We start from the raw sequence: 26,876 nt of genomic DNA on the forward strand, positions 1-26,876 counted from the left end.
GAGACCATTCCAGCAGGAAATGTGCCCAAAGCAGCTGTCAGAAAATCTCCTGGAGGAGTTGGGGCTGTGTGTGCGCATGCAGAGCCAGTTAACCTGCCGCTGTAGCCGTGACCCTCCCCTCTTCCTCCCCCATCTAAGCACTCCAGCAGGAACTCCCCTCCCCCACCTGCTTTCTCACCCACCCTCCATCGTCCTATAATCTTCAGAGGGGACCCTAACTCCCAAATATCTCCCCCTCCCTTTCCAAACGCTCCAGAGCTCCCCCTCCCATTTACCCCTCTTCCTTCACTGGCTCTTGAAAAAACGCCCCCTCCCTCCCTCCCTATAATATTGTCCTAACGCCTCCCAGGCTCATTCGCCTCAGCCCTAGTGCAAGGAAGCGCCTTGCGGCTCCCGCGCCGCGTCTCCCACCCGCTCCCGGGCCCCTGGCCCGGCTGGAGGCGATGCTGCTGCTCCCGTCCTAGGAGGGAGTGGCAGGAGCAGCAGCAGGAGGAGGCGGGCGCTGATTGGCCGGAGAGGAGTGGGAGGCAGAGAGTTTCCCACAATGCCCCGCTGCAGTGCAGCCGCCGATGGATGCTGCGGGAAGGTGGTGCCATTTGCAGCCTCCTCCGCGAGCGGCTCCAGCTGCAGCAGCCGTCCCGTCCCTGGCCCTGTCCCCCTACCTCAGCGGCTGCAGCCGCCGCCGCTGCCGGCCCCGCGCCTGCTCCCTGCTGCTCAGGGCCCGGGGGGCTGCTGTCCTTCCCGCCCCGCAATGAACCCCCCGTCGGCAGCCGGCGAGGACAAGGGGGCTGCAGGCAGCGGCAGCTGCTGCCGAGGAGCCGAGGGCGGCGGGGACACGAGGAGCGCGGCGGCCGCTGCCGAGGAGGAGATGGGAGTCGCCAGCCAGAAGGAAGAGTCCCTGGAAGAAAAGCTGAGGAACTTAACCTTCAGGAAGCAAGTGTCCTACAGGTGGGTGAGGGCGGGGGAGGGGGCTCTCGAGCCCAGGCACGCGCCCCTTGAACCAGCCTCGGGAGTCCGGGGGTTGGGATGGGGGGACTCCTGAAGCGCAGGAAAAGGGCTCCAGCCTTGGAAGTTTCCCTGGTGGCTGCTGCAAGCTCAGGCTTCAGGGCTGCAGTCTTGCTGCTCTGGAAATAGCTGAGAGGAGGCACCAAGTTGGTAGCTTGAACCACTCCACAAGGTAGAAATGGGCCAGCGGCGGAGCTCAGGCTGAGATGCGGGGACCCCCAGTAGTTCACTGAGCTGGCTGTGGTGGTCTCCAGGAGCGGACAGACAGCTTTGAGGAAGGTGGTGGTGGGTTTGGGAGGGAGAGAGATTCCACAAGAAAGACTCTTACTCAGTGGGCTAAAATATAGAGATGGTGCTATAGGAAATAGTGTGTGTGTGTGTGTGTGTGTATGCATATATGTGTTTTATATATATGCATTTATATGTATGTGTAGGTATATTAGTATGCTTGTCCATGAAATGTGCTATATTGTGGCAGTTAGTTCTGATGTAGTCTTTGCCTGGAGTGCCCTGACAGCAGGCTGTGGGAGTTACACTGTCAGAATGATGTTGCAGAGTCAGGGATTAGGGTGAGGGCAGCACCATAATTGTCTGTGTTGCTTTTATTTTCCCCAGTCAATCTGGATTACACTAAAAAAGAAACCATGATCTTGTTTATGATAACCCTCCAAATAGGTAGAGAGCATTAGGATGTGTGTGTGTGCAGACTTTAGGATTATCCAGAGGGTCAGAAATGCTGCCTGACTGTCAGGGGACTGGAGTGATTCTTGAGTTTTGCTGTTTAGAATAAAATTAAGGCTGTTTATCTTTGCTTGGGCCTCCAAACATTTATTAGCTGGGGTCACAAAAACATTTTCCTGTGGCGTTGCTACTTCTGATAAGAATTTCTCTATGGAAAGTGTCATGAAGAGCAAGTGTTCTTTCTCTCCCCCTCAACCCCCCTGTGAGTCATTATGTAAGCATTAGCAGATGACAAGGTGTGTGGGTGGTTATACCGAATACCCACACAACTTGGCTGATTTGTGAGGCAGAAGACCAAAGGCTAAGCATGTCCAAACACCTGGAAAGTGTGGGCATTTGGTATAACTGAAGTGTGGTGTTGCTTTTATGACTTTTTTTTTTTTTCATTTTGTCACAATGCATTTACACCATATACTCGAACAACTAGATTCCTCTTTCAAAAATACATTTCTGTGACTTGATAACTAGGGCATGCTAATGGAGTCCTTCCTTTTTTAGGTTACCGGTTACCATCTGCTCCCAAGTCAGTAACTATTGAAAATTGTTACTATTTAAGAGGTGTTTGGCTCATGTTAGAGAAGTTGGTGGTCTCAGTCTAATTCTAGATGATTTACAACCACATGTCCCTCCCAAAACTCATCACAGTATGACCCCACACCTGTGTCAGGGGTGAGCCACGTTAACTTGAGAGTGGAAGAAGATCATATAGCTGCTACTATTCTGCCTTTAGAATAAAATAGGACTTCTGTGTCCAGGGCTGTCAAATCAGCAACTTTCACTAGCACTGAGGTGCTTCTTAAAAATACTTTTGGGCTGTCCCCTTGTATTCTAGTCAGGTTAATAATGCTGTGCGCTCTCTCTCTCTCTCTCAGGGATGGATTAAAATGATGTAATTACATACTTGTGAGGAGATGTTGCCCCTCCATAGTTAAAGCTGAATTTAAATAATACCTCATGTGTGGGTAGAGAATATTTCCTCTGACTTTGAGTAAGGGGTGATGAGAATAAAGCTATGAGTGATTCATATTGGGCTGTCATTAGTGAGTGACACTAGCCTCCTCTTGAACTTTTTGTGTATATAGCATCTTTCAATATTTTTATAGCTTTATTACAGTATGTTTTTTAAAACTGTTAATTTTGTGGCAGCAGCTTGTGCCAGTTTCAGCTGAAGATGGGGAACTCCATAGGTAGGTTAATAAGCTAGGCAGGGCCTGTGCAAGGAAGTTTCCCGCCCTAGGTGAAACTTCCACCTTGCGCCCCCCTAGCCCTGCAGCAGCTCCCTGCCCCTCCCCTCTGCCCTGAGGCACCTCCTACCCCGGCGGCAGCTCCCCCCCTGCTCTGGGGCGCCCCACCCTCTGGCCTGGGGAGCCGTGCAGTACCTCCCCACCCCAGCTCACCTCTGCTCCAGGTCCTCCCCAAGCATGCTGCCCCCGCTCTAATTCTCCTCCCAGGCTTGCGGAGTCAAACAGCTGATTGGTGTCGCAAGCCAGGGAGGCGGGAAAAATGAAGCAGCCAGTGCACGGTGGAACCCCCGGGCTGCCAGTGGTGCTGGCAGCGGCTCAGTGCAGCAGCCGCTGAAACGGCTTTAAACATTTTTTGGGGGGCGCCGCTTTTTGGTGCCCTCAAATCTCGGCGCCCTAGGCAACCGCCTAGTTCGCCTGTATGGTAGCACTGACCCTGAAACTAGGGAGGATCAGTTCTAAATGTTGACATCTGCCAGCTAACATGCTCTTGGTGCAAGAGAGATGTGTTTTGCAGTAGATTTGGGAAGTGTTTCTATTCAAGCTGTGTACGTTCACTTCATTTGATTAGTTTGGGTATCTTATACTTACAAATCTATTTGTAAGATGTTCTCTTTCCCTGGTACTGTGATGTATGAGGAGCCTTTTCACTGGGTCCCCCACATATCTGTACTATGCATATATAAGGGTTTCATAATAAATATCGATTGGGAGGAATAGTGGGATTTCTTCCTCCTCCCTTTCCCCACATTTGTGTGAGCATGCAGCAAGTCCTCAACCTTTAGAAATGGCAAGTTTTCTCAGTAACTTTGAAATAACCATTTCTGGAGGCATATTATTCATTCTGCTTGATTTAGACTGAGAAAAGGAAAATAAATTCTCTATGCATGCCGGGATTTCCACACACTTTTTTATTTTTTTGGAACTGATTTCCTGCAAGGAATGTTTCTTTCTTTCATTTACCCATAGAGCAAACACCAGAGTCATAGACTTGTACAAAGCACTGCTGGTGAGTTTGTTTTTTTCCCTCGTAAAATTAGTACCTTTTTTTCTCTGCAAATTATGGTGCTGCAATGGATTTATAAATGCAAATGACTGTATAATATGCAGAAAACTCTATTTATATTGGCACTTGGACTCCTTCGCACAATAGTACAATTGAAATTATTCAAAGCACCACACTGGCTTTCAAATGGTTCATTTAGGGTTGTCTTTGTGTGTGTATTATATTGACACACAAGCATACATCTGTATTTATATGTACATAAAAGAATATAGCAGGAACATGCTTAAAATATCCTAGACCCAGACCCATGCAAATAAATGTAAAAACTGCATTAGTGACAAGTGACCAAGTGGAACATGAGTGGCAAGGAAGGGGGCGAGATGTTTTTCCGGCAAAGGGGGAGAAAAGGGGGTGGGGGAAGAAAGAGAGGAAATTTTTTTAATGTGCTGTGTTTGTATGCCTCTTTCCTGTCAAAGACCACTTGTGTTGTACATGAATTTTGGTTACTTTTTCTTAGTTCCATTCCTTTCATCCTCCCATTTAGTTGCTAAGCAACAACTGTTTCATTGTAATAGTTAGGGTAATTATGTAGTTACTGTGAAAATATAACTTGTTAGTTTTACAGGGGCTATGCCATAACTATAATAAACAAGCTAGTTTAGATGTAAATGTTTGCATTCATGTGACCAGTGTATCTGAGCGCAGGGATTGATTTATTAAATTGGTAATGAAGTTGTGTAATATATGCATACGTGGACATATTTGTCCATTTATATAGTGAAATCTAATCAGTATTTGGGATTTAGAGAAGACCACATAACAAATTGCTTTGCATCTTTAGGCATATTGCACATAGTGCTCCAAAATCAATTAAGTGTATTGTGTTGCCAACTCTCATCTACCATATTCAGTGTGTACCAAGAGAATGTTTGCAGAGCTATTAGAGAAAGAAACGTTTTGTTTACTCCAAAAGCTGCTCATACTATTAGGATAGATGGTTGCTTGCTATTTTCCTCCCAGCAGTGTATTTATATACACAATGGGAATGTGGCACTTATCTGTGCTTGTGCATAAGATAGTATGTATGCTGAATATGTATATGTGCATATGTACAGTTAGTTTAAATAGATCTTCATCTGCAGATGGGTTACTTGCCCTTCTAACTTTGATTAGTCATTTTCAGGCTTGGAGTAGTCTCAATATGTAGTTATGTGAAGCAAGCTCTGGGCTTTGCTACTAGACCTTAGCTATCAAGTAGCATGTATCTTACAGTCTCTCTAGCAACATTGTAAAAAAGCATTGTGGGTGTATGGCATTTTATCTAAATCAAGGATATGTGGCCAGCCCAGTGGCTGTTTGGTCTATATGAAAGTTGAGGAAATAGTCTGCCTTGTGAGCCCAGTTCAGGCATCTAAATCGGGAAATCCTTTTCCATATCCGGGACTTTACATTGGAATACAAGCACCACAGCAGCCATTTTAGTGCTGATTTTTACTGCCCAAATACTGTGGTAAGCATCTTAAGCAACTAAATATGAATATTGGGCTTACAAATTGAAGTTTATCATTGTTTTAATGTTTAAATATGTTGATTTAATGAAAAATTCACCTCCATCCTCCACAGAAATTGGCAAAAACAGATGTCCGGCCCACAAAACGAAAGCTCTGCTAACTCTGGTCCTTCTAGGAGCACTATCCCTAAAATCACAAGACCTAACTGGACATTTAATTAGCTGGGTTGATTTTTTTGGATGTTACCACATAAAGGTGCTGGGAAAGGTTCCTCCCATCCACCCATAATTTTTACCAGAATTTTGCCTCTGCAAACTCCATATATTTCACTTAAAAGGGGCACTGTCAACTTAACTTTAGTCAAAATTTTATTTTTTTGTTAAAAGCAGCTTTTGTCAAACTGATGATCAGTAGAAATGTTTCCACCAAAGAAAACAGCCCATGAAAGGTTTAAGGAAGACATCATCCTGACACATTTGAAACCCCAAACCCTAACAGGTTTATGAACTTTAAAATTTAATTGAGTATAAACAAAAGTGAAACTGCACTCTCTTGGTTATTATTTAAGTGGGTTTTCATTATTTAAGTGGAGAGAAATATTAAAAAGTAAATAAAGAGCATAAATCTTGACAAGGACATTGGCTCTTTAAACTTCTTTCACTTCTAATACTTAGTGCTGTTAAAATGTAAAGTATTTGACACATGGAATATGAAGGTAAGGTTTCTGTTTTTTTAAAAGTTGTCAGTTGCAGTCTTTCAAGAGTTAAAGTGAAATTCACCAAATAACTTTCCTATGAATAGGTTATATAGTCCATAAATTTAATTCTGTCTTCACCTTGACCTGTGGGAGACAACCTTTATTTGATGGAGTGTTAAACAGGCTTTGGAAACCTTAGCAGTGTATGGCTTTTGCTCAGGGGTTTGTCAAGGATGTTTGGACCAGGAGCTACAATGATTGAGCCCTGCACTGCTAATATGTAGCAGCCTGGCTACTCACTCATCATGCATTGTATTTGTCTAATGCAGCCTGTCCTGATAGGAAACAATGTTGTTTCAGTTTTACTAATGGAAGTGGTTGGGGGTGGTGTTTCTGTGTTACTGAGTCTGTTTAAAGTCTAGTTCCACTCAAAAAAGTGACTCTTTAAAATTGGCAGTTGGAATTTCCATGATTATTATTTGTGAGCAATGGCCACAGAACCCAGGGAGGCTCTGGTCAGATGGAACTAGTCACTGTCTGATACATGGCAAAGACCATGAGGTGCTTTGATACCACAATAATTAATGTGGTATAAATACTTAGCTGGATAAGCCTGGAGCTAAGGGGGAGTCTCTGGACCACAACAAAATTGCAAAGAATAGACCAGAACCTCTCTAATTCTCACGTCACTCACTTGGAAACACGATCATTCTCACAAAACTCCAGTAGGTCTCACTTCACTTCTCAGTGAAAATTGAGTAGTAGAGACAGTGGTACGGTGACATCTCATACTACTAGGACTTCATTACTTTTACAGAATATGACAGCATATTTACTAGTGTACTACGAAGCATTATAAATAATTAAAACTGAATTAAATTTGTCAAAATAAAATAAAATACCTTCTGTGATGGAGTATCTTTGATCTTTTAATCATGTTGTTTGCTTACTCTCAACATTATCTAATCCTTAATGGGTCTCCCAGTCAGCAACATGAATTACAGAGGTAATCCTATATCAAAATGGCAAGAGATGAGTTTTTGTCCTTTAACACATGTCAAAAAATAAGTTTCAGGTACTGGCTCAATCCCATGACAGCTGCTTACAACCTTCTTCTGTTGAGTTTCGTGAACACTGTTATGGGACACACTGATATATGAAGTTTCAAACTACTTTGCTTTCCCCCTTGAAGCATTACTACTTTTTTATAATTTACTGCAAACTGCATCAACTTCATGCTTTTGGGTACATGGTGAGGCTCCAAAAGAGCTCTCCTTTAAACTATTTATAGTGCTTTGAGAGGGGAAGTGAAGGTTCTGAGTTCTGCTTAATAAATGAAGAGAGGCTATGACTGTTCAGAGGCACAAATAATACCATGGCTAAATAGCCTTACTCTGGAGCAGTTGCTTCTTGCCACCCAACCCACCAAGTTTTCTGTTGCTTTTAAAACTTCCCATTCACTTGAGAACTTTAATGTGTCTATTATGTGTGAATCCTAAAAATAAAATGGAGGGGGGGGGAACCCATTAAATTTTCTAGTCTAGTGCTGTACTAATACAGGATTAATTAATTAATTTAAACCCCCATCTGGTAAAATGTTTCTGTTGCATTTTTCTTTAAGGAAGCAAGTCCACCAAGTTTACAAAATTTGACCCTTCTCTATTCCTATACCCACTCTCTTTTTCTGTCTTGCTTTGTGACACATACCTTCAGGATGACTGATCTAGTGGCATAGCAGTGTAGTGCTCCATGATGATGTATAGGAGAATCAAGTCTGTTAGAGAATTACATTGGGTATGTTGCACCAAATCAGGGAGATGCCAGGGAAATAACTTGTTCTAGAGGCTAGTGTTTAGGTCTGGGGCTGAGGAAACCAGAGTTCTAGTCCCAGTTCTGTCACTAACTAGCTGTGTAATGTTTGGAACAAAGTACTTGATCCAAAACTTTCAACAGGGTACTTTAGCTTTCAGGCACCCAACTTGAAGTATGTGGGGTCCAATTTTCAAAGATGCTGAGCACTCGCAGCTTCTTTTGACTTTTTATTTTAGAGTTTTGGGTCCTCAGCATCCCGGAAAATCAAGCTCTGGATGTCTCAGTATGGGCACCTAAAATTAATGGCCACTTCTGAAAATTTAGACCATGTATCCCACTTGCCCAATTTGATACATGGGGATAATATTTGTTCATTTTTGTAAACCTCTGTAATATTCCCCCAGATTCAGCAAGGTACAGTATTTACTTGTGCTTACCCTTAAGCAGATAAGTAGTCGCATTGACTGCAATGGAACTACTCTAAATTAAGCACATGCTTATCTGGTTTGATGAATCAGGGCCTGTATAAGTGCATAATAAAGTGTTATTTAGCATAGGTACAAAACTATAGGATTGCATGGCAACTGCCCCAGGTGAAAAGCATAAACTAATGAAAGCTTAATTAGTGCCACACAGGGTGAGAACATCTTCATTATTGTTATTCCCATGGAGTACATAATCCAATAATCCACGTCTCACCTGAGACAGTATCAGTGTTGACAAAATGATTTTCATGCAACCTCATGTGGCTCCTTCCAGCTTTTTATTTGGTTGAACTTGTCTCTCTGGGAGGGCTGCTGAGAAGCTGACACGTAGATGCAAAATTACCTTCTGTGCGCTTTCCAACTCACTAATTCTCTGGCTTATTTTGCTGTAAATCCTGCACAGTCCTAGCATGTGACACTGATAATCAGTCAAAGGCTTTCCCAGATATTAAAAAACAAAAGCAGGCAGGAGAGACATGCAGCTCTCTTGGCAGCTTCTTCTAGCTGCAGTGTTGTCAAGAGGAGTCTTGTCTTGAAATGAAATGGAGTGTGGGATAGAGGAACCCCTTTCAGTGGTGTTGGTCTACAAGGGTTTGCACATCATGTTTTGGCTGGAGTGATATATTAGCTCAATCATATTGCTCACCTGAGTGCCCTAACGGGTTTTCTTTCCTGTGCTCTGGGAGGTCTGAGCAGTTTGACCAAGCATCACCTGCATCAGAGAGAACCTGCCTAGGGGTGGGAAAGGTGAAGAATGGCAAATCAAAAAAAAGAGGGAAAATAAAGTCTTTCTGTGAGTGTGTGTGTACACAGAGGCTGTAGGAGTCCGTGACCATGGGTCTGTGATGAGTAATTAATGGGCTTCTGTTTGTATGGGCAGGCAAGATGATATGTGGATACCTTCATCAGTATGCAGAAGGGTGTATATTTGAGTGTGTACGCGCACGTGTGTGTGTGCGCACGTGTATTTTTGACCAGTATAGATATGTATGTTGTATATGTTTGACCTGTGCTATGTATTTTGTAGGCTGTGTTGTAAAAATCATCTGTGATGTGTTTGTGATGGAGAGAGAACTTAGCTATGTACTAAATCTTTCTGTGGGCTTAAAGTGTGCAATACAGCCTATGAATGTGAGAACATAGGTCTGGACTGTGTATTCTTTGGGCTCTGTACATGTGTGCTGCTTTATGTGAATATATATGGAGGAATAAGAAGGGATATCATTAGCAACCATTGTTTTACTAATTCTTGTTTATGGATTACTGTGTTTTTCTTTTATTCAACTTTCCTTTCAGCTGTGGTCATTCATATTTATGTATATAGAATGTGAATGTTTGTTTTTGCACAAAGTGAAGGCCCTTGGTCTTCTGAACTACCTCATTTCTGGCCTCATTTTTGATTGAAGGTGTTATGCTAAGAAGGGTCGCATCTCAGCACTGACAACTAACAGCTTTAAAGCAGGCTGCAGGAATTCCTATCAGAGGAGCAGTACTGAGGGATAGCTCAGTGGTTTGAGCATTGGCCTACTAAACCGAGGGTTGTGAGTTCAATCCTTAAGGGGATTATATAGGGTTCTGGGGTAAAAATCTGTTGGGGATTGGTACTGTTTTGAGCAGGGGGTTTGTAATAGTATACTTTCCTCAATCTGAACCTTAGAGTCCAAAAATGAGGTACTAGCATGAAGTCCTCTAAGCTTAATTACCAGCTTAGATCTGATATGCTGCTGCCAATCAGGAATCTGAGTACCTGATAAACTCTGGTCTCCCCAAAACCTTCCCTGGGGACCCCCAAGATCCAGACCCCCTGGATCTTAATACAAGGAAAGTAAACTCTTTCCCTCACTAGTGCCTCTCCTAGGCTTTCCCTCCCTGGGTTACCCTAGAAGATCACTGGGATTCAACTCCTTGAATCTTAAAACAGAGGCTTTCAAGCCTCTGTGAATCTAGAACAAAGGGATTCCCCCTTCCGCCCTACCCTTCTTCTCCTGTCTCCCCACCACGTTCCTGGTAAGTACAACTCCAATGTCCCTGAGGCTCAACTTGGGGAAAAAAATCAAACACGGTCTAAAAAGCAAAACTTTTATAAAAAGAAAGAAAAAAAGTAAAAGTTGTTCTCTGTACTCTAGATGGTAAATATTCAGGAGCCCCCGCCCCCCCCCCCCCCCCCCCTCTTCAGCTTATAAAACAATGAGAAAACCTTCTCCCACAAAATACAATTTAAAATACTTTCAGCCAAATACACATTAAAACTCTACCAGCCAGATACACAGTTGCAAATACAGAAACAATCAAAAGACTATAACCGTCTTTTTACTCAATACTGACTATTCTGAATATATAAGAGACTGTAGCAGGGAGATTGGCAAGAAACTTGGTTGCACGTCTAGTCCCTTCCAGGACTCAGAGAGAAAAAAGCAAACCCCAAAACCCACAAACAAAGGCTTCCCTCCACCGAGATTTGAAAGTATCTTGTTTCCTGATTGATCCTCTGGTCAGGTGTTGCAGGTCACTATTTGTTAACCCTTTACAGGTGAAAGAGACATTAACCCTTAGCTATCTGTTTATGACAGGGTTGGACTAGATGACCTCCTGAGGTCCCTTCAACCCTGATATTCTATGATTAGGCTTCTCTTGGTTTAGATAGCTTCTTTTTCTTACTCTTCTCACAGTTTCCCCTCTTATTCCTCACACCAGCTACCCATCCTTAGCACAGGGGATTGAATCTGACTGGTTCTTTGCCCTGCCTCCCACCACTGGTTCTTCCATGGTGCAAGAATCTCAGAATCACTTCTCTACCAGGGTGTCTCAATGAGTAGCATCTTGAACTTCCAGGGAAGCTGTCAGGATGGTCTAGCTATGTCTATATGTTATCAAACAAGAAAGATGAGAAATTTCAGTGCGTTCATGTGCTGGTCTGTTGTCCTCTTGAAACCTGGTTTTGCCTTCTGGTTTTATATGAAATGTAGCACTTTTTGGGGACAGAGTTGGGAAGATTATTAGGGATTCTTACCCTTGCTGCCAGTGAGGATTTGTTCATGTTACAAAACAGTCATGCAATTTTGCACTCTTGGAAGTCTCTGCTGAGGAGAGGCCCATACGTGGATTAGCAGGCAGTGTGGTGCATCAGGACTTGAGGGGGAAAAAGTTTCACTGGGGGGAAAAAAAACTCTGTGCTATATTTGTTGTCATACCACCTTGCTCCAGTTATGATCGGTCCCTCACTTTGACAAGCCTCAAAAGTTAACACTTCTCTGTCACGCTCCACCCAAGGTCCAAAATGCTTTAAAAATAATTCATTAAGCAGTACACAAATCTCTCTGTGATAGGGAAGTATTATCTCCATTTTATAAATGGGAAAAACTGAGACACAGAAGGATAAAGTGACTTGCTCAAGGTCACACACAAAGTCTGTGACAAAACTGGGAATAGAACGTAGAGCCCTGATTCTTAATCATATGCCTTTAACTACAAAACTGTTCCTTCACTTCAAAAGGGAATAAGAGAATCAAGACGACTTTCAGAAAAAACGTGGGGGGGGGAGAATCAGAGGGCAGACAGGTGCAAGAACATTATCACTTCATCTCATTAATGGCATGCACATTGTCAAATTTTGGGCTCCAAATTATTTGCATGTTGAATGATTGTGGCAGTTCATTTTTTTAAAGAACTACATTAGCCTCAGGCCACCACTGGGTAGCATGTAGTGTCCCAGATTTCTGAGACCCTGCAAGTAGTACACTAAGATGACTCAGTGTGAAAGTTAAGAACTAGCAGCTTTATTAAATACTTCGTAACTGGCTGTAAGGAATTCATGATCATTGGCTATAGTGCTATTATTTTGTTGATAAAGGGAGAGTGCCTTTGGACACTGCGATGGACTCTGACACTGCTCTGGTGTGCTCTGTGTAACATTTCTGGGAAGGCCACAGAGTCTCAAAATTGTAAATTAGGGATGAAGTGTTGGGATTGGTAATGAGATCCAAAACTTCTTGTCTCCTGGCTACCAGCTCAAAGCCAGCTCAGGTTGGTAGTGGCAGAAGCCATTTCCATCCAAAGGCTGTTGGTGGGTTGTGTGAGTTGACTCATAAATAACAGAAGATAGAGATGGAAAAAAGCTATTAGATCTTCCAGACCATCTCCATGAAGAGGCTCCCCTTGCTAATAGCTTCATCTGTAAGGCCCAGGATTGAATGGGAATAGAGTTGGTGGGGTTGAAGCATGATAATTTCCCCCACCATTTCCCATCCTATATCTGTGTGAAGGAATACAGGGCACAAGTACTTACAGGATTTCAATCTTTTGGGCTGCCAGTGACACACATTTCACTAGCACTGAATTCACATAAAAACAGTGTGTAATTGCACAGGAGATAGTGGTCGATGACCCTAGAACAGAGCTGGGTTTCACAGTGTGGATACATTTTAAAGACAGTATTGCTGGGATGGACCATTTGTCCAGTGCTGGGAACCTTGCACTCTCATTTGCGAGACATAGGCTCTATTTCTGGTTTTCTTGGGAAACACTTGACTGGGAGTCGAGACCTTGGGCTCATCTCATGGAAGGGCAGGGGGGTGAGAACTTTCTCAACATCAGTTGTCTTCTGGCTACCAGCTCAAAGCCAGCTCAGGTTGGTAGTGGCAGAAACCATTTCCAAATCCTCAGTCAATTAAAGAAGTGGATATGCCCTTAAAAATCGTGCCACCTTTTCACTGCCGGAAGAATAGAGTGTGCCATGTAGATGTGAAACAGGCTATGCCTAGTCACAGTGTGTAAGAGAAGTGAGTGGGGAAGTTCTGTCTGGGACATGTTTAGTCCTCACAAGGAGAAATAGAAGAACTTGTGATATTAAAAACAACTTTGCATGTAAATATTTTGCTTGTGAAAGGCACCGTGCTTTTTTTTATGTGATGTTCCTTCACTCCCCAAACAAGTGCTCCAGCACTTGGTTTTCTGAAAGATGGAATGAAATCACATGCTCTGATGGCCTGATAGTCCTTTCCAAAATGTATGCCATATGGGAATTTGACTCTTTGGGGTATACTTTCAGAGTGGTGCATGGTAGGGAAGGTTGAACTGCACATATTCCATCAAAGCTGATGAGAGTTGTGCCACTTAGAATCCCACTATGTTTAGAAACTGGTCCCTTATGCTGTTTTATCATGCTCTCCAGGGTGCTGGGACGACTCGGGGGGCTGGAGAAGAGAGAGAAAATGAAATGGCTTTCAAGCTTTTTAGCATAAAAGTTGTCAGAGAAGCATTCTCATCATGTTACTGTATCATTACTTTATTTCATTATCCTGCTAATGAGTTTCCTCTGGAGGTGGTAATGGGGGTAGTTCTTATGCTCTTATCTAATTACCAAATGATCCCATGAATATGTCTGTGCAAAACTTTTTGTTGCGAAAACCCACTGGATTTCATTACAAACTAATGACTGCATCCTGTGGGGTTTCTGTGTGTGGATCTCTCCTACTGATGTCAGTGGGGTTCCTTGTGTGGGGAGTTTGCAGGTTCAGAGCATGGCGGGTGCAAGGATGTTTCACGCCCTAGGTGAAACTTCCACCTTGCCTCACCCCGCAAGCCCGGTGGCAGCTCTCCACTCCACCTGCCCTAAGGTGCCCTGCCCACTGCAGCTCCCCACCCCCGCCCTGGTGCCCCCTCCACAACAGATCCCCCCACCGCCCTGAGGCGACTCCCTCCCCACAGCATCTCCCCCCGGCCTGGGGAGCTGTGCGGCAGCTCTCCACCCCAGCTCACCTCTGCTCTGCCTCCTTCCCGAGCACGCCGTCGCCGCTCCACTTCTCCCGCCTCCCAGGCTTCCGGTGCTGCAAGCCGGGGAGGGAGAGAAGCAGCAGTGGGGCAGTGTGCTCAGGGGAGGAAGCAGAGCAGAGGTGAGCTGGGGCTGGGAGTTCCCCTGCGTGCCGCACCCCCACCCCTTACTTGCTACAGGCGGCCCTCCCTGCGCCCCCTTGCCCCAGGGTCCTCCGCCTAAATGCTGACGATGACTGGGGTGGCCGAAGATCCAGCCGCTGCGGTTGCCACTGAAAGACCCGAAATGCCACCCCCCAAATGCTAGTGCCCTAGGCGACCGCCTAGGTCACCTAATGGGTTGCACCAGCCCTGGATCAGGCCCTCAGCTTTTGTAGTTTTTACGCTGAGTTATTGTTCTGAGTCGACACTCTAGAAGACTAAGAGTCATATACTTTGACTTTAAGGCCAGAAGGGACCATCATGATCATTTAATCTGACCTACTGCACATCACAGGCCACAGAACGTCACCCACCCACTGCTTCAATACACTTATAACCTCTGGCTGAGGTACAGAAGTCCTCAGATCTTGATATAAAGACTTCAGTTACAGAGAATCTACCATTTACTTAGTTAAGACCCATGGCTTCCCCACAAACTAAAGTTAAACTCCACAGATGTGGAAAAGTTTCATTGTGAGTTTTGAGGGTCATTGGACTCTGAAACACAAAGTGAAACAGAGGGGCTATGTACAAACCCATGCAGACTGGAAGCAAAAGAAAAGCGCCTTTGATACCTTTACCTGGAAGGATGTTTCTCATACAGTACCTGTGTAATTTCTGCTGCTCAGACTCACAGGACTTCGCACCCCATTGTGGTTTTGAAGTCACCTTCAGGGCTTTATATGATTTAAAGTGACATTGACGAAGGTATCAGCAGTGCCCAAGCAGCCTGAATCTTCAGGAGCATTGGGCTTTGTGTCAGATCAGAGGAAAGCCATGTTTTATTTTTCATTTTGCCTCTGCAGGTAGCCAGCAGATTCAGCTGTCACTCTTTCTTCCAGGCCAATATATTTTGCTTTGGGTTAAATAGTTTCTTATTTAATTTTTGTTTCTGGCAATTTTTTTTATCATGATAGAAAATTTGATTTCTCAGTGCCCTCCCTCCTCCCTGACTACCACCCCTCTTTCTCTCTCTCTCTGTGTCGCTGTCCTTCTCAGTGTTTCCTTCCCTGGCTTGTTGCTCTGCTTACCTGGAAACTGCTGTTGTCCTTCTTGCTGCTTTCTGATGGTTACCAGAACAGCTATGCTCTGCACACGGTGTGGTGTTCCTCGAATTGCATGGCAGCAGGGTACGGAGACGTGGATGAAGAACATGCATGTGTACACGTACTGCACTTCACATTCCATAGTGAATGGCTATATTTGTTATTCAACCTACTTGAGATCAGCTTCTTCCTGTCTCCTGTGCCTGGCATAGGCTTGATAGTTCAGTGCTGCTCTGTGGCTTTACTGTCAGGAAGCTCAGCATAAGCTGTTCCCCCCGCCCCCCCATGTTATGTTTGCAGTTATGGAATTCCTTAAGTCCTAAAAAGACAGGATATGTTGCCGTGATCACAAATTGGCATAGGCACCTTATTTGTAAAAGATGGACGAGAGAGCCTGATTTTAGAGTTCCCCAATCAACATGAGAGAAATCTGTCCCTCTCCCTCCCTCAGAAAAAGCACCCTTTCATAAAGCTGTTGGTGGGGAGTGCTGGAAACCGTCAGTGCAGAGAATCCTGTGTCATTTGGTGCTATAGGGAGTCTTGATGGACTATTTTTGGCCCTGGAGATCTGGAACAGCCACCTGCCTTTCATTTCATGTTTCCATGATGTAGGTCGTCATATTGCTAAAATGACTAGTCATTTCATCATATGGAAAGTCAGGGGTGCCCCCAGAAATTTTTCACATGGGATGCTGCAGGCCTCCCTGCTGCCCCTTTCCCAGAGGGCTCACCCATGGACGCACTCACCACAGCTCTCCATACTTGTAGCAGAGGTCTTGAAGCTGTCACTGAGTGAGTCCTGCTAGAAGTGGAGTGAAGCTAGGCATTCCCCTTGGGGAGTGAGGGAGTCCTGGTACAGGAACTGTCCCCATAGCTGTGGCAAGGAGGAGCAGTGCTGGCTACCCCACTGCCCACTCAGATCTGGCCCCAAAGGGGGTCCCTCACATCATGCTGGAGGGACCGCAGGGGCCAAATGTGGGTGGGCAGTGACACTGCTTCTCACCACTTCTTTGAGGCCAGCTCTTGCACCAGGAGGGTCCAACACTGATGTCTTGGGCACCATTGTCAATGGTATGCACTGTGTGCAAGGAAAGGGCTACTCAGTTTCCATGTCTAAGCAAGAGAGGTGAAGAACTGACTAGACTGACATAGGGGTTGAGGGATAGTTGGTGTCAGCTGTAACACTGGGTTCATTAGAAGTTGGATTGAGAACAATAATTCATTTCACATAAGCCCTCAAGCAGCTAACTGATCATGTTCAGACACAGTTGATGTGGTCTGTGATCAAAACAATGACCTAGAGGTGAAAGTCATCTTCCCTCACTATCAGTTCCCTGAGCTATTCGGTCTCCCAAGTGGTTGTCTTCAAAAGTGAGGGAAACAATTGTACACTGAGGAGTATGCTGTGGTTTTAAGCCTCCGTTAGAGGGGAATGTGGGGAAGCTGTGCAGCTGGAGAAATTGTGGCTGTTTCAGAATTTCTCCTTGGGCTCTGGAGGGGAGTGTATACTGGGAGAGAAGTTCCACTACCTTTTGAACAGGTTGCAGCCATGCACCACCACTGAGTGGGCTCAGCTCTGCTGGCTCCTGACAAAATCCATGGCCTGGCCCTTGCTTCACCCCTTTGGGCAGACTGGTGCTACCAATGACACTAACCAAGAGCTGCATCTCCGCTTCCCAGTTACATTCCATCAGGCTGAAATGCATGGTTTGAAGCTGGAGACAGCTTCTTGTGTCTTCTTTTCTTTCTGTTGTGCACCTGTATTGTCCAATGCAGGGCGCAATCTAGCCTGGAATGTGTGCTCTCCAGCTAAGATGTCTGTTTCACACAAGACTCATGCATGGCTTTTCTCTCTTTTTTTTTTTTTTAAAGTCCATTTCTATTCCTTTGTAATTACACTGTGCCCTAAGCATTTTTAGACAGAGACCTCCGATAAGTTTGCTGATTGTTCATCATAGACAGGAGAGATTTCTAGTATAGCGTTCAGCTGTTTCTATTTCAACAGTGTGGTTATCAAACAAGATTCAGTCAATTCAGTTCCAAGTGGTGCATTAGGCTCCAAGCAGTTCATTGCAATTTCTCATTTCAAATCTAGGGAAGATGCCAGAGATCAGGTAGCAATGACGTTTAGGGAAAAGCCCCCACTAATTCCTCTCACTGATCATGCTGTCCCTTCTCCTTTCCCCAAAGTGGAAGAGGAAGACAGCAAAATATGGTTCTGTCATCTGCTTTGATAGGATTGTGAAAACACCATTAACCTGTCAGTCAATGGCTGCTTAGCTTTGCAATTCCCTCCTTTCAGAGGGAGGTTTTGTGCTCAATATTTTTGTTAAAATCTGATGGTATTGAATTAAAGTAATGCAGCCATAAAAACTGGGTGCAGAAAAAGAGACACCCATAGCCATTAAAGCCCTCAGTGCTGGCTCCTTTATTCCCTCTCCTGCTTACCCTCTCCTCTGCCATTTTGCATCCTGGACCTAGACGTTTTGAAAGAGATGAAGGAACAGGTGCTGTTATCTAAATGCTCTTGTCATTGATTCTATTGGGGCTCTGTACTACTTTCTCCTCTGATGTAATGGTAACTAATAACATAATGTTAGAAGGGGAAAAAAGGGTCAGTCTTGTGCTTATGAAGGGTGCTGTGTTGATACACCCTAGAAGCTGAGGGCCTCTGTTTGCTCACAAGAAAGGAGCACCACAGATAGCAGCCATGTAACCTTCCATCATGACTAAATATGCCTCAGCCCCAAGTTAGTGGAGTGAGAGGATCATTTAATTTATGTTCAGCCGTTGGCCACTCTCTCTCTCCCGAGCCTTCCAAGAAGGTGCCATCTTTTTAATAGTGGATTTCGTTTGCTAGGGACGGGACAAGAGCCCAGCTCCTTTCATGTAGATTGTTAAGCAGCCACCTGATGATGTTGCCCTTCTGTCACCAATGCTCGTTTTGCCATTCTTCAACTGTACATCTCTCTGAATGAAAACCCTGTGCCCATGCCTCCTACAGGACACAGGGTGCATGAGGAGATGTGCTGAGAAAGCTCAGCTATGTGCCTAATGTCAGGCTGCAGAAAGAAGCACCAACAGGGGGGAGTCATTGTGGCCCTGATCAGACTTTCAGGCATTTTCAGCCAGTTCATGTTGGAATCCCTCATACAAGCAACAGTGGGACAGGGGAAAATTTGAGAGGAGATTGGGATTCAGAAAGATGCTACCAGCTGTGAACAAATACTACAGATAAGGCTATCTATCAGCATGGCTTTTGAGCTTGGAAAAGTCCATTAGTGAGTGTGTGTGTGTGTGTGAGAGAGAGAGAAAGAGAGTGGGGACAGGGCTTTATTTCCTTTGAGCCCATGGCCCCAGTTTTCTGCTAATCCACCCCTGACATGAGGTGCGGGAGAAGAAGTTAACTCTTCTCCAACAGCAGAAGCACACTGCTGTCTCAGAAAGGTCATGCAATAGTGTGTCAGGATTCCAGTCCTCCTTTCACACTGACACTACTGCAGAAAGTGCAGCTCTGAACTAGAAAGTATTCTGGCTCTTGTACAGGGAAGTCCATGAGTTGGCAGTCTCTCCCCGCCCACACCCCAAAACCTTATTTATGCTTCTTTCTGACTGGGTATTATCTTCTACCCCTCCTCCATCTGATTGTTGCAGCAGGAGCATTGTTCTGATTCAGTCATCCTGAAGATGGTGTCACAATTTGTCAGGTGTCGAGAATCCTGTTTGCTTGATGGAAATGTTGGGCCCATTGTGAATCTGTTCTAACAGCTCTTCACAGCAAGTTTGTAAAACAATGAGGAAAATTTGCTACACATTCACACAAGCCATCTTCTATTATGTATCAAACGTAAATAATACCGGGATAAATGCAAAATAGTGAGATCATCTCAGACTATCTATTCAAGGTAGTATTAAACATGCACAGACAAAATAAAGGGTGTCAGCTCTCAGCTCTTTAATGACAGAGGTATTCAAACAAGTAGATAATACAAACAAGCATGTAGGCTTAAAGAATGCATCACAGTGGAGTCTTCTGAGCAGTGGGTGTATGTATGTAAAAGCTTAAGAGGTATCTCAGAGACTTTTGTAAAGGATCTAATCAAACAAAGCATCAATGAGAAAACACATGGGTATCTACCAAAATAATAACAAAAACAAAAAATTCTCCATCAAAACTAAAACATAGAGAAGAGGGGATGCGAGCAGCAGATGCTATCTGTGGAGGTACTATGATATATAATGCCATTGTAGTTCAAATCTCACCCAGGTTGGTAGTGACCAGAGCTGATCAAATTTTCTAAGGGAACTTTTCTGTGGGAATGTGTCAATTTTGATGAAATTTTGTTTTGACATTCCTTTTTAAAAAAGCATTTTGATATTTATTTTATATTATTAAATGATTGACCCAAAATGATTTCCCCTCCTCCCCCAAATTTCACCAAAGTGGGATATTTTCAAGTTTTTGTTTTTGTTCTGATTCAGAATGAGTTTCAGCTGCTCTAGTAAAGGCCAAAAGTAATTATCTGAAGGCTGATGGCCTATATGAAATGAGTTGGGTCATCATTAATTTTACATTGGAAAAGGATCTGTTACAGGAACTAGTACTACATTTAACACTAATTGGTATCTTCACTGGTAGCTTCTGCAGAGGGGAGACTGAACCACCATCTGACCATTGCAGGTGGACCCTCCAGGTCAGGGTTGAGGCACATTGACAGGGCAACATGGGGAAGCCTGCGCTATTGCTGTTCACACTACTGTATACCTGTTCTGTGGATATATAGAGAGCTCATTCCCCAGGGCTGTCAAACCAGCACTTTTTCTAGAGACTAGATGAATAATAGAAAGTTTTTAAGTTAAATTCCAAAAGTTATTTTGTTTTTCTTTTCTCAGAGAATATTAACTGTCTGGAATTCTTTGCTCCTGTCAGAATCCACCTCAATGGGATTTAAGAAAGAAAAGGGTCATTACTGGACATTATTATTCTAATTATTGGACATTAGTTATCTTGTGGGGATAACTGGGATTAGATGCTCAGGGCTGGGAAGGCATAATATCCCTGAAGGAGCAGGCATAGTAGGTGCTGGGCTTAAATAGTCCATATTCAACCAACCTGGGCCAGCAACAATGAGCCAGCTTGTTGGGAATGACTGCATATACTTGGTGAAAGGTGTATATGTTGGAATGGAACACTCACCCATCTTTACAGCTCCCATGTGTCCACTTTTATGGGCCAGTTTCAATTTTTGATCACCTCTTAAAATTAGGATTGTTCTTACGAACGACCCACCTTTATTAATCTCATTGGAATGATAAAAACTAAATTTAAAAAAAAAACTAAAGGGGAAACCAAATATTTATACCTCATCAATGACCTTTGAGAATTGTTGATATGGTGATTGATGCTGTCTGGATGGTTGTTGATATCTGGGTCTTCTAATTCCTTTTTCTTCTCTCTTTGTAACTCTTGTTTGCTGGAAAGTTAAAAAAAAAACAAAAACGATGCAGCTGAAATGGAAAAGGACCAAAGAAGGCTATTATAAATTACTTAAGTCACTGGAGTGTTTGTGATTATTCTGCAGAAGGAAAGATGATAGACTGAGGTTATTTAGTTTGAGTGGAATAAAAGGATATAAAATAAGTGTGCTCAGGGGCTTCTCCTTTCTGTGCCCTATATAATTGTTTGTTTCATGTGCATTTATTAGGGAATTTACTGCTGCAGGAAATCATTGTAGCAAAATGTTTAGCAGAATTCAAAGTATGAGACTTTAATATGAACATGAGTTACATTTGCTGCCAGGCTCACTACTATCTACATTCAAAAAGGTATAATAGTTACCAACCTTCATGCTTCACAGTGCAAAGGGGTCACTTGCAGAGGCTGGACAGGAATAGTGTTCTTTTTGTGATCTAGCTTTCCACACTTGATCAGGTACATTACTCTTTGTTTTTCTGGTTGCCCACCTCTGAGATATCAGGTATTGGCTATCTCTGGGGGGAAGGGATAGCTCAGTGGTTTGAGCATTGGCCTGCTAAACCCAGGGTTGTAAGTTCAATCCTTGAGGGGGCCATTTGGGGATTGGTCCTGCTTTGAGCAGGGGTTTGGACTAGATGATCTCCTGAGGTCCTTTCCAACCCTATTAATTTATCTATGAAAAATACTAGACTAGATGGGCCAGTGGTTTGATCAGGCATAACAACTGTTATGGATTTAAACAAATACATAAATAAGAAGCTAATTCTATTTACAGTATGCTTCTACCTAAAATTATAATCCTGTTTGACATCACAACTGGTTGCTGTGGAAACAATTATGGTGTCATAAAAAGAGGATTAATTACAAGTTTTAAGTGAGGAGTAAGCAGCTGGAACAGATGCATTTAAAAAAAAACAAACAAAAAACAAAGCTCCTGTTTTTGTGCAAAACATTGCTCCAAATAAAGAACAAGGCTCAGAGAAAAGAGGTATATATACAATAGAAGAACCGAATTGTTTCTAAAAAAAAAAAAAATATTGCTTTCTATTTTCCAAGATGTATTAGCTAGCAGCTTTGTAAACCAGCTTGAGAGAAAAAGAGAGAACCACAGATTTCATTGGCATGGACTATCCAGGTGTGAATCCACACTCACTTCTCCCATGTATTTTTTTTATTTCCCTTTTTAGGTGTGGAAAAATATATGCCATTGGGGTTAATGTTCTACTACAATTTACTTGAGGAATAAACACAAGGGCATAAAAGTAATACCATGTTAAAAAGAATTTAAATCAAAGTAGCTTAACCACTTATTGCTGACATGATTGTGAAAGGCCACTTTAACCTCTAATGAGTTTTGTCTTTGTAGATAGTTGTATCAGGAACATCATGACTTCTGGAATTAGAATATTGCAGAAATGGTGTCTGATAGCTTAGTTTTTGCTTTATTTGCTCCTAAAGGCTAGTTAGCAGAGAGAGCAAATTGAATCAGGTAAGTGTGGATGTTCTGTCCCAAGATCCTAGGAACTTACCTGAAGCGCTATATGAAATGTTCAGCGAATCAGATCATTTGCTTTCAACAGGCCCCACCAAGCCTATTTTGTCAGTGCAGTGGCCAGTAGACCATTCCCACTGATGAGGTGAGGAGGGTATTACTATGTTTCGGTATGTTTTACACAGGAAAGCTGGAAGAATTTGAATTGCCTTTCTAATATTCCGCTGGTTTCTTCTCTCCAGTCAGTGAGTCTTTCATTCTGTCAGAGCATGACAACAACCGCTTCGTTTTGACTTGCTGCTGCTACTGTTGTGACCCAGACTGCTCAGCAGCGATGTTTTAGTAGAAGATCTGTTGAGCAGTTATTACTATATAACGGGGGAAAGGGGAGGGGGGTGGATGTCGTGTAAGAGTGTAGCTGAGGATGACACTGGGATGGGAATTGCTGGCAAGAAAGTGCCTGCAGGTTTATGCATGGGCGTGAGTGTGTTGCTTCTGTTTTGTTTCTCTCTTGTGTTATTTAGTTAACTCATGTTTAGGGGACAGAGCGGGTGTGTATGGGAAATGGAATGTAGAACAGCAGATTTTTCTAGGGACCTGGTCAATGTTCTCTCTAATTTTCCCATCCATGTGCAGAATGAATTTTGTTATATGCACCAAAGTGGAGGTGATGTGTGGCGGGGTGGGGCCAAGGGGTTCAGAGTGTGGGAGGGGGCTCAAGACTGGTGCAGAGAGTTGTGGTGAGGGCTGCGACTGTGGGTGTGGGCTCTGGGATGGAGCTGTAGATGAGGGGTTCAGGATGTGGGAGGGGGCTCAGAGCTGGGGCAGAGGGTTGAGGTGTGGGGGATGAGGGCTTTGGCTGGAGGTGCGGGCTCTGGGGTGGGGTCAGGGATGAGGGGTTTGGGGTGCAGGCTGCCCGAGGCTGAATTGGAGAGAGAGAATTCGCCCCAGGCCTCTCTTCCCATAGTAGAACCTGGGCTGTGGTAGAGTGTCACTCCCTGGCTGCGGCAGCCCTGGGGCTGACGGAGTCCTCTCTCCTCGCCGGAGCTGAGGGGGAAAGGCTTCTCTCACACAGCAGCCCTGGAGTGGGGGAGTCACTGCAGCCCCCCATGTTCCAAGCTCCCTCATCACCACCGCTCACCTCACCCCATGCCCCTGAGTGCAGTGTGCACGCTTGCGCAGCCACCATACAGGTGTGCTCCTTAGAGGGAACATAGGACCTGGTTGTCTCAGTCATAATCTCTCCCCATTTTCAGCTCACCAGTTGTTAAGTCTTTAAGAGTATAGCTCATTTTACAACTACTCTGAGAATTTACAAAAAGTATTACCCAGGTTGCTCCGGTTTGCCAGCATAACAATCTATACGCAAAATACCCATATGACAGCTTGTGAGGGATCGCACTGCGTCATTGCTTGTGTTGCCATTGTCTAAGACTGGCTCTCTCTTAGCATTCAAAACCCTGAGCTCATCCACTGGCACCTTTTCACGTTAATTTCTACAATTGCTTGCATAAGCATTTTCTGTTTTCAAGAAATTAAAAATGCTTTACAGTTTCCAAACGCTGTACAGAAACAAGTGAATCTGTGCTGCAGCCATGTGAGGGAAGGAGGCAAGCTATTATCACCCTCATTTTACAGAAGAGAAAACTCAGGAATAGAGGGCAGTGTTCTCAAAAGCCTGGAGGAGATGCAAATAGCCTTTTGGGTACCTAGTTAAGGACTCAGATGGGTGTTGAGCACCCAGGGGATTTTCAAAGCTGCTGTTTATCCAGGCCCAAGTTTTCTGAGTTCCCAATGGCTCAAATACTCCTAGGTGGTGGGTGGGGGTGTAATTTGGAGGATGAGTAACCAAAGACCATTTCCAGCAGGTACAGCTGGGCCACTCAACAGCTTCTCAAAAGTGAGTTTTGCCAGAGACAGAGTGAAGAGATTGAGGTTTGGATGCTCAAGCAGCCACCCCTCCTTGGCTGCTCTGCAGTCTGTTATTCCTGGGGGAATTCTGCTCCACTGCACATGCACAGAATTTTTGTACCCCACAGATTTCTTTGCTTCCCTGCAGAAAAATGACTTTCTGATGGGGAAGCAAAGGGATGCCACAAGAGCAGTCTTGAGATCTTCCCCAGCAGTATGTTTTGGGTGCCCAGGGCAGCCGACAGAGATGTAAATCACTGTGGGGCATGTAGCAGGATTGGGGAAGACCTGGCTGGTGGCTCCTACCCTGTGCCAGGCTCAGCAGCTAGTCCCAGCTGGGCTGGGCGGGATGGGACTTCCTTTTCCCCTGCACGGCATCTGGGGCTGTGTCATACCCACCCCCAGATTTCTCCCTTGGCTGTAGGAAGCTCTGCAAACTCCCCCTCCACTCTGCTTCCTGCACCCATCGCCCCTCAGCTGCAGGGGGTGGAATCACTGTACAGGGAGCTGCTCCCCAATCCGCTCAACCCCTGTGCATCCAGACCCTCCCACTGAGTCTCACCTCCCCCACACCCAGAATCCCCCCTGACAAGTCCCACTCCCCCTCGCCCCACCTGGACCACCCTGATGAGCCACCTGGACCCACACTCTACTGAGCCCCAACCAGCTGCATCTGGATCCACCCCACAGAGTGCCACTCCCCCAGCATTTGAATGCCCTCACTGAACTCCCCACACCAAGACCCTCCTTCCAAGATCTATCCCCCCAGAGTCCCCCTGCACTGAGCCCCAACCACCTGGACCCCCCTCCAGAGTCCCATTACTGTTGCATGAGAACCCCCCAACAAGCCCCTGTGCATCCAGATCCCCCTGCACCCGGATCTCCCACTGAGCTGCCCGCACCTAGATTGCCTCACACAGAACCTGCTCAACCCACACCTGGATTCCTCCACACTAAGTCCCTCCACACTTGGATCCTGCCTTGCTGAGCCTATCTGCCTGCACCTGGTACAGCGGTGCAGGGCCCTGCAGTGTTTCTGGGGGCAGGCCCGGTCTTTGCTCTGTTTCAGAGTTGGGTGCAGCCTCATCGCTGAGTCTGTGTCCCTGGGGGTAGCTGTTCGGTGAGCTCCCACCTCTGTGCAGCCAATGGCCTGTGCTCTCCAATGCCATTCTGGAGCCTCCACATTTATTTGACAAATAAGATTTGCAGAATTTTGCAGAATTTGAAAATATTATATGCAGAATTTTATTTTTTTTGGAACAGAATGACCTCACGAGTAAGAGTCTGTGCACTTAGAAACCGAAGGGACACTTCCTCCTACCCACCCATGCCTGAGTGATGGACAGAAAGAAACGAGGTGGGGTTGCTGTGAAATTCATGATTCTGTGGTTATCCTGGGGCTTAACTGGCCTACAGAGTAAATTAAAGCAGCCTCAATGTGACTTAAACCAGGCTGCCTATGACTTTAAAGGGCCATTCTGATAGACAGGAATAACCAGAAAGTAGTGTTGGCAACATCCTCTTTTTACCAGCCTCCCTGGGAGATGTGGTAGGGGAGTGTTTCCCAAACTTGAGACGCCGCTTGTTCAGGGAAAGCCCATGGTGGGCCGGGCTGGTTTGTTTACCTGCCCCATCCGTAGGTCTGGCCGATTGCAGCTCCCACCGGCCGCGGTTCGCTGCTCCAGGCCAATGGGAGCTGCTGGAAGCGGCAGCCAGTATGTCCCTCGGCCTGTGCTGCTTTCAGCAGCTCCCATTGGCCTGAGGCAGCGAACCACAGCCAGTGGGAGCCGCGATCGGCTGTACCTGCGGACGGGGCAGATAAACAAACTCGCCATGGGCTTTCCCCACACAAGCGGCGTCCCAAGTTTGGGAAACACTGTGGTAGGGGCTTGGGGCATATAGAGTTGCTATCTAGATCTAAACCACTCATGTGTGTACCCTACACAGGGGAGTTTCCACCTGGCCAGATGCATCAGTTTTATGGCCCATTTGCACTAGTGAAGCAACAAAAAGGGTCCATATCAGAAGAGAACTGGGTCCTGTGTCTCTATAGCTGGTCAAAGTCCACCCAACCAAAAAACAAAAGCAATCCTTCAGCCCTCACACCAAACCGACACTGGAAAAATAATTTCTACACAAACATAGAGAAATATATATATTTTTGGTATATTTTCCCTCATTTTTGACCAGTCCTGTCCCTTCTGTTCCTTTTTGATTGAAGGAGAAGCACCGATGCGCTCTGGAGGAAGTCCTTGCTGGAAGATCACTGACATGAGGCTTTTAAAGCAAAGTCAAAAGGGGTATAATTAGTGATGGGCAAACCTGAAATGTTTCATGAACAGAATCTGATAGTTTGTACACTTTCTCCTTCCCCCTACTCTCAAGCATGCACAACCTTTTTGCCTTATCACAAAACATCTACCTCCTACACCAAAGTTATATCTAAGATTTTCATGACTCCTTTTCTCTCCCCAGCAGCTGAT

The 26,876-nt window shown here is 44.8% G+C and overlaps 1 protein-coding gene across 1 annotated transcript in view; it reads left to right on the forward strand.

The window, feature by feature from the left end:
• Nucleotides 1-544: 544 nt before the first annotated feature.
• Nucleotides 545-26,876, forward strand: part of DGKI (diacylglycerol kinase iota) — a 338,722-nt gene continuing 312,390 nt past the window's right edge. Inside the window, exon 1 of the mRNA XM_075069054.1 lies at nt 545-948. Within this exon, the coding sequence (XP_074925155.1) occupies nt 545-948 (404 nt within the window). The remainder of the gene's footprint in view (nt 949-26,876) is intronic.

The sequence above is a fragment of the Chelonoidis abingdonii genome, chromosome 1 (assembly GCF_003597395.2).
Source record: "Chelonoidis abingdonii isolate Lonesome George chromosome 1, CheloAbing_2.0, whole genome shotgun sequence".
NCBI classification, from domain to species: domain Eukaryota; kingdom Metazoa; phylum Chordata; order Testudines; family Testudinidae; genus Chelonoidis; species Chelonoidis abingdonii.